The sequence below is a fragment of the Populus alba genome, chromosome 5, assembly GCF_005239225.2.
Source record: "Populus alba chromosome 5, ASM523922v2, whole genome shotgun sequence".
Lineage (NCBI taxonomy): Eukaryota > Viridiplantae > Streptophyta > Magnoliopsida > Malpighiales > Salicaceae > Populus > Populus alba.
Genome location: NC_133288.1, coordinates 2,286,985 through 2,301,281, shown reverse-complemented (window position 1 = coordinate 2,301,281; position 14,297 = coordinate 2,286,985). Strand labels below are relative to the sequence as shown.

The 14,297-nt window shown below is 31.6% G+C and overlaps 1 protein-coding gene and 1 pseudogene across 1 annotated transcript; one reads left to right on the top strand and one right to left on the bottom strand.

The window, feature by feature from the left end:
* The first annotated feature begins 781 nt into the window (after nt 1–781).
* On the top strand, nt 782–5,766 carry LOC118045083 (vacuole membrane protein KMS1). Its single transcript, XM_035053612.2, has 8 exons — nt 782–1,099; nt 1,466–1,668; nt 2,057–2,135; nt 2,732–3,031; nt 3,746–3,903; nt 4,300–4,416; nt 4,595–4,771; nt 5,185–5,766. The coding sequence occupies exons 1-8, from the start codon at nt 1,048–1,050 to the stop codon at nt 5,368–5,370; spliced, it is 1,272 nt and encodes a 423-aa protein (XP_034909503.1). The 5' UTR covers nt 782–1,047; the 3' UTR covers nt 5,371–5,766.
* Nucleotides 5,767–8,287: 2,521 nt separating this feature from the next.
* On the bottom strand, nt 8,288–10,821 carry LOC118045092 (F-box protein At1g55000-like; annotated as a pseudogene).
* Between the last annotated feature and the right edge of the window lie 3,476 nt (nt 10,822–14,297).

Sequence of the window (14,297 nt, the reverse complement as noted above, 5' to 3'; positions counted from 1 at the left end):
AAACTTCAGCATATTAAAACAATCTAAAATATCAAAAAATTACTTTTAAAACTAAAAAGTTTTTTTTAAAAAAAAATTAAAAATACATTGAACTATAATATTAAACAAAACCAAAGTTAGGATGTTTGGCTAAAAAAAAAAATTGAATTGGTTAAAAATCTCAAGCAGGCACTGGGTATAGGCTATAAGTTATTACATGAAAACATAATAAAAATATTATAAACCAAGCTGAAAATTAATCAGATTTGTTAAAAATAAAATTTAAAATAAAAAATAATAATTCAATTCGGTTGAATTTGATTTTTCAATTGAAATAGAATATTGCTTTCTGTTACTCTGAAGTTTTTATTTAAAAAGTTAATTGCAACGTAATTCTTATAGTTTATATTTTTAATACTAATTAATGAGTCCTTTTAATATTAAAAACATTTATGGGATTCATGGGCCAATCCCAATAAATTCACAATGGCACAACTCTAACAAAGAACTTTTTATTTAAAATCAATTTTTTTTTTTAATGTACAAAGTGGAAATGTTTATTAATTAGAGAAAATATAGTTTTATAAATTCAATGAAATAACTTATTAATTCAAAGCTTATTGGATTGAATTTTATTTGAAACTGGATTTTTCTAATCATAATGTTATTATTATTTTTTTAATTTTTTTTTTATAATTTTAGATTTGCTAATATATAAAATAAATTTTAAAAATTAAAATATTATTTTAATATATTTAAAAAAATTTTGAACAAACTTTATTTAAAAAGCACCAAAACAAAAGCATAAGCAATCCCAAACACAAACCGACCGTCTCTGTCTCTGTCGATGTCTCCATCACGCTGATGTTGCTTTCTTCTTTTAAAAGTTCCAGCAGAAGGTTGCTTTGCTCCTTCTCCAACACCGTCCAATTTCTCGCTTCTCAAGGCTCTATCCCTTCATAAATTCAGAACGACAACACGTAGAATTTGAGAAGGTATCGATTTTTTTTGTCCAGGAGAGTGAAAGAGAAAGAAAGAGCGGTTAATTTACGTTCTCCCCTTCAATTAATGGAGATCCCGAAAACACAAGAGCAGGACATCAACAATATGTCAATTTGTAGTAAGTAAAGTACTTGCTGGTTCGTTATTGACTCTCTGCTTGGTTCATTAGAAATTTAATGGACTTGTTGGGATTTCTTTGTGCGTTTTTTTGAAAAATGAATTTTTGTGGTTTTTAGAGCTTAGTTAATGCATCAGTGATGGAAATTAAGAAACTTTTGGTGGTTTTGCGAATTTTATTTAATATTTTCATAAAATGAATTAAAGGGCTCTTTTCTTTTCTTTTCTCTTTATTTTACTTGCCTAGAGTTTAGGGAATTAAGAAACTTTTTTTCGAAGGGTTTTTGACATTTTTAGTTTAGTTTTTTTTTTTTTTAAAAAAAATGTATATTGAAGGTTCATCTTTTTGTTTGTTTATGTTTTACAGGAATTAGAGAGAAGCAAAGAGAAGAATTAGAGAATCTAACGTTAGCAACACAGCCTATAAAGACCTTTGCATATTTTGTATTGGCTATAGCTCAATTTGTCCAGAGATTGTTTGCAAAAAATGGCTGGCTTTTGCTTCTGACTAGTGTCTTTATAGGAACTATTGGGATTCTAGTCATCACAATAGATGGCCCTTATCAGGAGGTAACACGATTTTTGTGGATTTTATTGAGTGCCGGTGTTTTTTTTTTTTTTTTTTTTCCTGTGGTTTTTTTTTTATGTGCTTATTTCCTCATTTGTAAAATGCTTCCTTTTTCTAGTAAAAATTTAAAGCTGTCTGATTTCAATTTTGTACCTAGTTAATACTGCAGCATGTCCATCAACCTGTTCATGAAAATATAACTAGTGGTGATAAGTTTGCTGAAAATGCTAGAATGGATTGTTGATCTTGCTAGAAAGTATTACCTGGCAGGTGTTTTTGATTTGTGAATTTAAGCTTATTCCCCTTTCATAAAATGCTTCCTTTTTCAAATAGAAATGAAAGGCTGTGTTCTTATTCTGATTTCAAGTTTGTACCTTGTTGATACTACAGCATGTCCTTGAACTTGTTAATTATCTTCGATTTGGACTCTGGTGGTTGGCACTTGGTGTAGCATCGTCAATTGGTCTAGGTAAAAGAACTGTTCTTGCTTTCTTATTTTTTGTTTCTTCATGATTTTGGCCAGATGATTCATAGGGATTATCATTGCAATTCATACTTCTGAATTAAAGTTTATCTCTAATTCTGTTGTGCATTGCCTTTCTTGTGCACACTCTCTTGTGGACTTGAAACACATGGAAAGGAACTTTTTTCCAAAGGTTTACTGGTTACTTATGTTGTATGGGAATAGTAAATCAAGATAAGATTTGACACTTTTGAGTACTCCTGCTTGGAAAGAAAACTAAGGTTGGCAAAGAGTAATGCATGTCAGCTAGAGATGATAATGAACTTGATGCATGCATGATAATGTACATGAAGTTTCAAAGATGTGAGCTTCAAAGTTTAGATTCATCCATGGCTATATGTTGAGCTACTTAGCTAGCATGTACCATGGAGAAGTTCAACATTTTACAAGGAATTTTTGGCCAACAAACTCTGTTCTATTTCTGATTAAGCAACAAATATTGCCACAAGAACTGGATTCTTTTCTTGTTTTCTAATAAGATCATGTTCAGGTGATTTTACCTGGAAAGTATTTGTAACGTTGAAACTTTTCATGTCCTGCAGGATCAGGTCTGCATACATTTGTTCTGTATTTAGGTCCACATATTGCTCTATTCACAATTAAAGCTGTAAAGTGTGGCCGCGTTGATATAAAAAGCTCTGTATATGATACGATTCAACTGCATAGTGGTCCTTCATGGCTGGACAGAAACTGCAGTGCTTTTGGGCCTCCAATGTATTCATCACTGCAAGGCTCCCGAATTCCACTGACCAGCATTTTGGCTCAAATTCAACTTGAGGCTGTTTTGTGGGGCATTGGAACTGCACTAGGGGAGCTTCCTCCATATTTCATATCTAGAGCTGGTAATATACTGATTCATATCTTTATACTAATGTCTGAAGAATGATTTTCCCTTTCCATGTTTGTGTGCTTGTGGTCTGCACTCATATGCCCTAGATGTTGGAATTTTCTTAATGAATATAAACTAAAGTTAGGTATGAGGAGATCAAATGCTTGGATTATTTTTCCATGAATGCTTTGATCCACTGCAGCATATTCTTTGCTCTTTATCTTTTATGACTAGTGTTGCTTAATTTATTATGAATTTTCAATGTTGTTTCAAGTGCCCAAATTGGTGAGTTTGAGTTGACTGGGATTCGTTAGTAGTAATAACTATTGTTGTGTGAATATAAGATTTGAGTGACACTATAGACAAGAATGCCTTTATGTTGGGAGGTTGTGCACATAATATTCTTACAAGAATGATTGGGGGAATTAGCATGGTGAAATATTAAATTTGATCGGTTGGTAATTGTTGGGCTTAGCTTATTTTGGACCTAAGGTGCTTCATTTTGTGCCTAGGTATATTACTGGTCTCTATTGAATATTTTATCTTCCTGTGAGTTTCTTGGCACTCACAAGTGAAGGGAATTCAGCCCCTGTTAACATATTCTATTATCTGAACTGCATGGCATGAATTGCATGATCATTTTGTTGTAGCTACAAGGTAGCAGGCATTGCTCATTTCACTGCTCTATGATTTTAATTATTTAGTTTTTCTTGAAATGTGTGCTCAGCTAGCATGTCAGGTAGCAAGTTGGAAGTCATGAAAGAATTTGAATCTTCTTCAGAAGAAGATAACACAATCATGGCCACTCAAATGAAACAGATTAAGAACTGGCTCCTTTCACATTTGCAGTATATGAACTTCTTCACTATTCTAGTTCTGGCTTCGGTAACTTTCTCTCTTTCTTTTTGTAACGAGACCTTGAAATCATAATGATGATCTCCTTTTCTAGCATGAGAGTTGCTGCTTCAGTTATTCTGCCTGATTGAACTCATAAAGTGATGTACTTTGTCGTCATAGAGGAAAATTGAAATAAGACAGATTATGCTCCTTGCATATATGGATTTTTTTTTTCTTGTCTATATAGGATATACTTAGCAGAAATTCTTTCCCATGTTGGCTGTTGCAAGTATTCATGCCTCTACTCCCCATTCTTTCCTAAATGCAATTGTTGAGTTCTGGCCATATTCTGTCATGAAAAATCTTTTTAATCAACAATCTGATGGCTTAGCCCTCACCACTGTAGTTGAATTTGCAATTTCCTGATAAAATGGTATGCTGCAGGTGCCAAATCCTCTTTTTGACCTTGCAGGTATCTTGTGTGGGCAATTTGGAATTCCATTTTGGAAGTTCTTCCTCGCAACATTGACTGGAAAGGCAATCATCAAAACCCACATTCAGGTTTGCAATGCTCTATTTTCTCGCGTTACTTGATATGATGCATGTGCTACTTATGCGAGCACATTGTATCATATCCAATTGGTGGTTGCTGCAGGTTCTAAGTTTTTCCTGATTTTTTGTGTTCTCATTTTTATTTGGTTGTCAGTTGACATTTGTTATGTTGTTTTTATTGTTGCAGACAGCTTTTATCATCTCAGTATGCAACCATCAACTCCTTGACTTGATAGAAAATGAGATGATTCGATTGCTCAGCTTTGTCCCTGGACTTGCTACAGTTCTGCCAAAACTCGTTGCAAAATTACAAATTATTAGAAACAAGTATATGGCACCCACACCTACAGTTTCAAATGTTGTGGTGAGATGTCTTATAGAATCCGAATACATATTTACCTACATTGGTTTCCATTGTGCTTTGGCATCAGCATCAAAGCACAGAGTTTGATTCTAGTCCTTGATTATGCAACGTTCAAAGCATAGTTATGGACATAAATTTATATATCCTTGATTGCAGAGGTTTGCTTGCACTTTTAAGCATGATATGCGTTACATTATTCACCATGTGTTTGTGTGTGCATGCTGCCCATGTGGACGAATTCTCAGAGTTGCATAGAAACATTTAGTCTTAAGATGCTCTTTACCCAGGGGCATTTCAAGATGCAATGCTTAACTGATCTAGTTATGCAATTTTATGCGATTTCAAGATTCCATGGTTGTGTGCATGTTCTTATGTGCACTAAGTGACTTTTTTTTTTTTTTTTTTTTCTTCAGGTGGGAAAATGGGACTTCTCATTTGCTTCAATATGGAACACGGTCATATTGCTCATGCTCACAACCTTCTTCTTTAAAATTGTGACAGCAACTGCGCAGAGCTTTCTCAAGGAACAGCAGGAGAAGGAGCTAGCATTGTTCAACTCCTCTTCTGCATCAAGCCCTTCCTCATCCAAAACCATTTAAGCTTCGCAAAATTTCGCTACTAATTCCACCACAGATACTTCTCCTTTTCGCGGTAATTTTAACTTTGGTGGCAGAAAATTTTATATCTGTCACCTGTATACAAAACAAGAAAGAAAGAAACACAAGGAAATAGCAGGTTAACAACCTTCATTGTTGAGGTTCAATTGCCAATAGGGTCATCCAATCACTTTGTCAAGGTGTGCTTGTCAGCCTATCTTGCTTACCAATATTGAAATGCATGATTAAAGCGCATAAATTAATTTAATGTAATAAATGCACTCTTATGTAATCAGACAATGTAAAACATGAGAAACTTGAATTTGCTTCAACGCAGAGAATGCAAAGGCAAGCCATGTTGTGTGGTACCATATATATGAAACAAAATGTATTAATTCCTATCCTATGTTCACTACATAGAAACCTTTTCTTTTTATTTACCTCTCAGAAAATTTTGTTGGAATTAATTTTGAAGTCTACATTAAAAGTGTTTAATGTATGTAGATATGATTATTAATATCTAGAATTTTATATAAACTAAAATAAATATTTTCCAGTAATCTTACTCGAAGTCTATAGATCTTTCTCTATTACGAGAGTAAAATATGATATGAATGGGATGCTTGTTATGCCATGCTTTCCTTTTTTATGTTTTTTTTAATAAGCTAATTTGATCTAGTATAGTGTTTTAGAATAGAGCTAGTTCAATATAATAAAAGAGATGTTTTTTTGTTTTAAAAGGGCATTTGAAAAAAAAATAATTTTTTTTTATCTTTTTATTTTAAATTTATATTTTTTTAGTGTTTTAAAATTATTTTAATGCATTAATATCAAAAATAATTTTTTTAAAAAAAAAATATTATTTTGATGTATTTTCAAGTGAAAAGTACTTTGAAAAGTAATAATAACTATATTTTCAAATAGACCTGAAAAAAATATATAAAAAACAAAAAAAAGAGTGGGGGGCTTTATCTAAAGAAAGGGATGGAAAATGGCTAAAAAGTTATGATAAGAAGAAGAGCACAACCTAACATGAATAGGCCAAAATAAAATAACTAGAAAAATATAACTTTTATAAGAAAAGAAAAGTGATATAAGAGACAAGAAGAAGAAAGAGTGTTTTTTCTATAAAAACTGATGGAAATAACAAAGAAATCGTAATAAGATGAAATGAAGAATGAGCCAAATAAAATGGCTATTCGAAGAGACAAATCTTTAAAGAGAAGTTTGGCTCGAGAAATGCAACAACAACATATAAAAATGCCCAAGTAGCTATGTTCAAACAAATACAACTATCAAAGAAAAATGGATTGAAGAGATGACAATGAAATATCATTAGATAGCCATGATAAAAAGATTGGCTAAGATAAAGATGGGAGAAAGTTCTTCATAAGATGAAAGATTCAAAAAAATGGTGGTAACAGTGTGATTATCCTAAAAAAAAAAAAAAAAAAAACATTGAAATTTTGTCATATACAAAGATAAAAAAGGTGCATCAACCACACCAAAATGATCCTCCAATATATTTTCAAAACTCAAGGATTGCAAGGTTTTCAAAATTAAGGGAGAGTGTTGAATTAATTTTGAAGCTTACTTTCATGGTATTATTTTAGTTATTCTATGCATATGTATGTAGAAAATTAATAAAATATTATCCAATATCTAGAATTAGCCCTACACTAGTATAAATAAACATGTTGTGAATATTGTAATGGATGTCAAAGTCCATGAAACTCTCTCTTGTAAGAGTAATTTAATATAAAAGAGAGTCGTCTTCCACCATTTCTACCTTCCTACCAACCTCCCATGATTTTTTTTCTAACAAATTCCTTTTAGAATACAAGTGTTTCCCTTCTTAAATCTTTTTCAAGTTGCTCCGAAAGTAGCCTAACTGTAGACTAAAAATACTTTAAACAATTTTGTCAATGATAGCTCAACTAACACTATAAGAAAAACTATAGAAATTTATAGTTAAATAAGGCCCCGATCGAGACTCAAGCAAACAAACTAAACATCATGATTCATGCATGTCGAAGGAAAGGAAAGGGAAACTGACCATGATGGCTGTAGAACCCTAGTTTGCTTGCGCAAAGGATATGATCACCCTTTCTTTAACTCATTAACGTCGTCGATGGCTTGGAAGTTCAGAGACCTTGTCGTATCAAGCACAGCATCAATGAACCTGTCATCGCCCATCTCTCGATCCCTCTTAATCTTTCTCAAACTAAGTGAGATCGGTACGAGACCTCTGTGCTCGAGATCAAACACTTCTGGAGACCTCTCCCGCACTGTGAATGATATTCCAGGTGGGATCATGGTCATGGCCGGTCCTAGCTGGCTAGATGCCTTTAGTCTTTGATTTGATGAAGAAACAACTCTGTAGTCAGTAATTGAAGTGCTAAGACACTATCAGACATAACCTGACAGTTGTATATATCTAGTAGATTTTTAAGAAATTGCAGGATAAAAACAAAAATCGCAGCACACCGATGTTGTTTTGTTGTACTCTATGCAAGAACGACATAGTTTTTCTGGGTGCATTTCTTTCTCAAAAAAAATATAAAATAATTTGTAGATATAAGGCTCTAAATACTAATGTGAACATAACTTTTTTTATATATATAAATGAGAGTATCAAACTTGAAATTTAAAACAAAACACATTAATATATGGTTATCAAAACAACATGTTTTAAAATAAATTCTAAATTCAGATCGAACTGTCCACCTTCCAACCTCCAACACAGACTGGTTAGATGATTACGCGTTAATAGCAATTAAATTACAGCTAAATGTTTCATTAATGGTATCTTTTCGCAAGTAAAACCAAATGAAAAGTAATAGGAGTCCTGTGATGGGACAGATGAAAATAGCAAGGAGATGAGAGGGTAGAAGGCTCTAAAGAATCGAGGTTGATGACATGATAATCAAACAATATAGTTAAATAAAACCCAAAACGTAGTAATACATTGTCAGGGATACATGAATTTCTGCAAATCAACTGTAAAATTTGCGGTGAAAATCAAGTTGCAGAAGGTCATCCTATTTTTGGAAGAAGAAGAAGACGGTCATCCTTGTTAACCAAATGGATGATCGTCTCAAAGTAGAGAATCACTTCAAATGATCCCGCGACTATGAACTACTTCCCACATATAAATTTGGACAAACTCACTACTAATGTCATAAAAAAAAATATATCCATACAAGGGCAATCCCAGGTTGCGGTACGGCATTACAAATTTGCGGGATCCATTAAGCTGTATAGGAAAGGAAGCCAGAGCTGTGGAAGCTGGCCACAGCATAGGCTCATCGATGTTCTAGCATCGTCTTCTGAGTGCCTTGGAGAGCAAATATCCCTAGGAACAACTTGGTTTTTGTTTACATCGTACAGGTTAAGAAAAACCACACAATATAAGGGGTTTGATTCAGAACAGTACTTTTTCGGTGCACAGCATGTTTCCGATTTCCAGCTAGCCAAACCCTGAATCCCTCCCCCGCCTGAGGTCTGCTGAAAATTCTGTCTCGAGGGTTACAATACAAAATAGACCAGTAGTATTGCGCAGTTCCATCATCAACTTGCATGCTTCTCTTTACAGAATCGATGATCCCTTTGACACTAGTTTTTTGTCAGGCTGGCCTCCTGGATATAATACCAACACTTCCTTTTTCGCATAGGTATCGAACTCTATGTAGCATATCCCATTTATGAGACTGTTTGGATTGATTATGGGGATTAACAACCTCTCCCTTGAATTTATGCCACTGTCACTTATGTTATTTAAAAACTTTATATCCCTAACCTGTTCCAAGCAAAGAAAATATTTATAAATGTTCAGTGCATTTACTTTGAAGCTTATATCATAAATCAACAACAAAAGACTCCATAGTTCAAATAAGAAATAGCACAGCCTGCGAATTACAGCAGCTCCCGCAGTTGGGAACTGCAGTAGGATCTGCGGTATGTTGGTTGTGTTTGGCATTTTAAAGTGTTTTTTTGCTTGTAAATACATTAAAATAAGTTTTTTTATTCTTTAAAATTTATTTTTAACATCAAAACAGTATAAAAACATTACAAAATAATTAATTTGAAGAATTTTTTTATTTTGAAAAATTCAGCGTGCCAACATAATCTAACACACCCTAAAAAAAGACACCTTTACACTTAAAATTGGTTGTGCTATTTAAAAAATAAAAACACAATTCCCACCAGCAGTTTCTATAAAAATAACAGTTCCCAGCTGCCTTTTTTTAATAACTTGCAGGTAGGAACTGCGGTTTTTCTAGCTGCGCTATTTTCTAAATTTTTTTTTGCACATGCTAGCTTGCCAGTTTTTTTTTTTTTTTTTTAAATCATAATTAACTCATTAACAATCTAGAAAGAAGAACAGAACCAAAATCATGCAGTACAAGCTTCAAGTGGCATTACATGACACTGTCCTATCAACCAAATGAAGTGATAGAGGACAGAAACCTCCACTTCCCATTTCTCAATAACCAGATACAGAGCAATCATACAGCAAAAACTCCACTGCCTACAAAGCACAAACCTTTCCAACTCTACAAACAAAGCAATGATACAACAAGAAAAACAGAATCATCTCCAATTCTACAAAAAAAGAAAGAAGAAAACAAGCACACCACAAACATGGCAAAAACCACTCATTTTATCCAATTCTACAAGCAAAATAAGCATATCCCAAGATTCCCGCATACCAAAAACCACTTTCTTCCCCCCAAATCAACAAACAGCAACGAACATATAACAAGAAACCCAGTGACCAAAAAGCATTCAACTTTATTAATTACCTGAACAGAATACTTCTTAGCAAGACTAGTAACAGAATCTCCTCTAGCAATCTTATGTGAAATAGCAAACTTCCAAATCCCATTCTCTCTCCAAAAATTCCCAGACACAGGCTCCCCCACTATCTCCTTCAACTTCCATGGTTCCATAAACGCAGGCCTCACAATCGCATCATCAGAAGCCATGTCTCTCCACAGCTTGCAAACACAGCTCGCACGTGCCAAGTCTCGAGCTCCGAGCTTTCGTAAGATCATAATTAGTGTGTCCCTGCATGTGAAGGATGCGAGTGACACGTGGGAGTCCATTGTCTTGGTGGTTTTGTTATTCTTGAGTGGTGTATTGAGAGAGGGAGGGGTAGAGGAGGCCTTGTGTCAGGGAAGAGGGTAGTAGTAGAAGGTAAAGTCTTCCTCTTCGATTTCAACTGATTTGCTTATGGGTTTTGGATTTCTCTCGGTGGTGTTTTTAGTGCTGATAGTGTCGGCGCTGGCGCTGGCGGCGGCGATTGTGTTTTGATTGTCACTGGATTAGGTGAAGAAGAAACGGAGGGTTTTCTTTTTGGGAAGAGGGTAATAGTAGAAAAGGGAGTCTGTGTCATCCATCCTCTGTGTAGTTTGACTGGCTTGGTGTGTATTGGAAAAGCTTTTTAATTTTCATTTATCCTAGTTTAAAATCTAGGTTAAAAAAACCCCAATTGATTAGGGCAAACTCAATTAAAGATTCGTTGACTTTTCAAATTGTTCTGTTTAAATATTTTAGATAAGCCCTTTCAATCTATGGCCCAAACCTTACCCTGTCTGTATCAATCTAAAATTTTAAAATTATGTTTTTGAAAAGCAAATTGATATAAAAAATATCACCTATTAATAAAAATATCATAAAATGTAGTGATGAGTGTATGTAAGTGCTAAGATATATTTAAATAATGACGTTGACATAAATAATTTACCATAAATTTAGTATTTAGTATGATATAAGAGTGAATTCTGTAAAAGTAACAGAAAAATTGCGTATTATAAATGCTGTAGTTAAATCCATGGATGGTCAAGGATTATTTCAAGTGTCTCGTCTATGAAAATATGTTGTAATCCTTGAAACTTGATAGAACATAGTCCACTTCATTTTCACACTTAAAAATGTTCATCTTATATTTAATTATTAATATTTTCTAACCCAAAATTGGGTTATTACATAGACAGTTGCAAGTAAACTGTAATCTTGTTGTCCTATGTGGAATGTGATAAGCATTAGTGTGAGTGACATCAAAATTTTAAATAGGAATTGTTTTTATAATGTGTTATGGTCAGTTTAGGTGTATTTTAATTAATTTTATGAGTTTTAAAATTAATATTAATGTAAAGTTTTAACACTAAAATTTATAAAATTTAAATTAATAATTTTTAAAAAATAAATTCTAACCTGACCAATGACCAATTAGAGTTGAAGTGGTCTCTTTCTTGCTGCGTAGAGTGGCTAATCCTGAAAAAAAAAAACTACAGTTTCTGTTCTTTTTGTTGTCATGACTAATGGAAGCTTTGGTTGGATGATAGTGTTCGCCGGAAAAAATGGAAAAAGGTTATACAAAAAAAACTGCATTCTCATCATTGCAGACCTCTCCAGTCCTTGGTACTTCTTTTTTCTCTGGGATTAATTGAATTTCAATATTAAAAAAAAAAACCCAATCTAATCCTTCTCTTGAATTTACTGTAGGGTCATTGATTTGGTTTGATTTTTTTTGTTCTTTTGATATATTTATGTTTTGGTCATCATTTTTTAATTTAATCCTTTGTCTTTGCAATAATGAGGGTTTTTGCTTGGTAGATTTTTATGAAATTAAGTTTTGTTATTTTATTTTGATTTTTTATATAATTATTCCAACATCATGACATATTTACTAATTTAACAAATTAGTTTAAATTAACTCAAATTTTTTTTTAGAATTTTTTAATTAATTTTTTTTTTTATAATAAGTTGGTTTTAGATTTGAACTTCATAATTTTTTTCCATTTCATCTTCTATTATTCTCTCACATTCGTATGATTCAGGTTGCAGGATTTGGTGAGCTTGCCTGGGTTTATAGGTGTTTTTTTTATCTTTTTTGTTAATTGTTTTTTTTTTTAATTTCATCCTTGTATGTTGAGTTGGTTGAGAATTAGATTTTGTATTTTTTTTTATTTGTCTTTTATTATATTATCTTAGCCTTATGATCTAGTTTACAAGTTTGACATGTTCACTTAAGTTGTTTTTTTATCTTTTTTTTTTTAAATTGTCCTTTAGGATTGAGTTGGCTAGAAATTAAGTTTTTTTTTTTTTTTTACAAAATGTTTTTTTTCCTAACTATTATGATCGTTTTTTGTTTGTTTATTGTAGTCGCATGTTTTTTCACCATTTAATTAAATAATATTGATTGATGTTAATCATTTTTCTATGCAACTTAATTAAAAAGAAAACATATTAAAAGATTTCAAGATTAATTTGTTTGGTCAGGCTTAATAATATTATCAAAAAAAATCATTCATATTATTGAAATTAAAAAAAAAATAAACTAATCAAAATTAGTGTGTAAAGGCAATTAGGTGCTGTCATTATTGTTTTTTTAGTTATTACAATATTAGATGATGGGGACTTGATATTTTACCAAAGATAAAAAGTAATATAAAAATAAAAAAATTAAATGATCAAAATGCTCTTAGAAGTAAAAAAAAAATTAAAAATATCCTAAAGGGGTTTTTTCAATAGTTTTTTCATTATTATCATGTAAGTTTTGGAAAAACTTGATATATTTTAATCTATAAAAATAGTATAATTAAGAAGAATTACGTGAGAAAGGTCAAGCTTTTGCTACATAGCCTCTGGATATTCATAATGATTCTGCAATTGAAGGGCCGTGTTACTAACAATGCGGACTACAAGAGCTCATGAAAAATGTTGATGCCCAGAATAAAGAACATTTATTTTTGATTTTATTTTTTTATATATCCATTAATTATATATATTATTTGTTTATTTATCGGATTTAGATATTAAAAATCGTCATAGTTAGAAGCTCACTTCTAGCGAGGTCAGTTTCGATTTCTTAATTGCAACACAAGTAGCTTAATTAAGCCTTAGAATGAGTGTTTAAGGAATCCCATTAATTATATATTGTTTGTTTATTTGTCTAATTTGGACATTAATAATTATCATAGTTAATAAATTCATAGTTAGGTTTGTTTCAATTTCGTACTTAATTGTAACACAAGTAAGTAGCTTAAGCTTTAGAATGGGTATTTAAGGAGAGTTTTGCTCTTTGCAACTCTTTAGCCTACCTTGTATCAACAATTTCAACATAAGCTTTCTCAAGATAATTATATGATGTTTTTCCTAATTTATTTTGTAGCTCTTTATTTATTTATATGCTTTCTTTTTATTAACAACGTTTTATCTACCAATTTCTTTAAATGTTTTTTCTGCATGTTCTTAATTTTTTTTTTGTTTCTTTATCATGTTGTGTGTATATTGTATTAGCTCCATACTTCTATGTTATATATATATATATATATATATAATATATATATATAATAATAAATCGAGATAGAATAATAAGATCTAGTTAGTTTTATTAAGAAAATAATAAATTGACTAAAAGAAAAATTTATAGTGAAAAAAAGTAAAGAAACAACAAAAAAATATTAATCCTAAATGTTGTAACCCATTTTTGGCCCCCGTATAAAAAAAAAAATACAAAAAAAACTCAAAAAATATATATTCGGAAAAAATCCAAAAAATGATAGCAGTGAGAAAAGAATGCCGGAGCGCCCATAAAATAGTCAGAAATTGGTTTAAAAGGTTCAAAAATACAAAGTTTGAAATTTGACAATATATTTTTGACTGATCAGAGCCCTATTTGACAATGGAAATTCAATTTAAGAAAAGAAAAGTTTAAGATCAGATGTTTATGGACTTAATTAAATTTATTGAAGGTTTAATTGAATTTATGGAGGGTTTGATTGCAAGAAAATTAATTTTTAAATCAATTTGGGCTTTAATTGGAAGAAATTAAAGTTCTGAGGTCTAATTATATTTTTTAAGAGTTTGATTTGGTCAAATATTAGGCTTAATTGCATAATATTGAAGTTTTGATGGTCAAT

Coding starts and splice junctions, on each gene's coding strand:
- LOC118045083 (XM_035053612.2), top strand. CDS start 1,048: ATGGAGATCCCGAAAACACAAGAGCAGGACATCAACAATATGTCAATT. Junction 3,904..4,299: donor CTATTCTAGTTCTGGCTTCG/GTAACTTTCTCT, acceptor GGTATGCTGCAG/GTGCCAAATCCTCTTTTTGA. Junction 4,772..5,184: donor CTACAGTTTCAAATGTTGTG/GTGAGATGTCTT, acceptor TTTTTTCTTCAG/GTGGGAAAATGGGACTTCTC.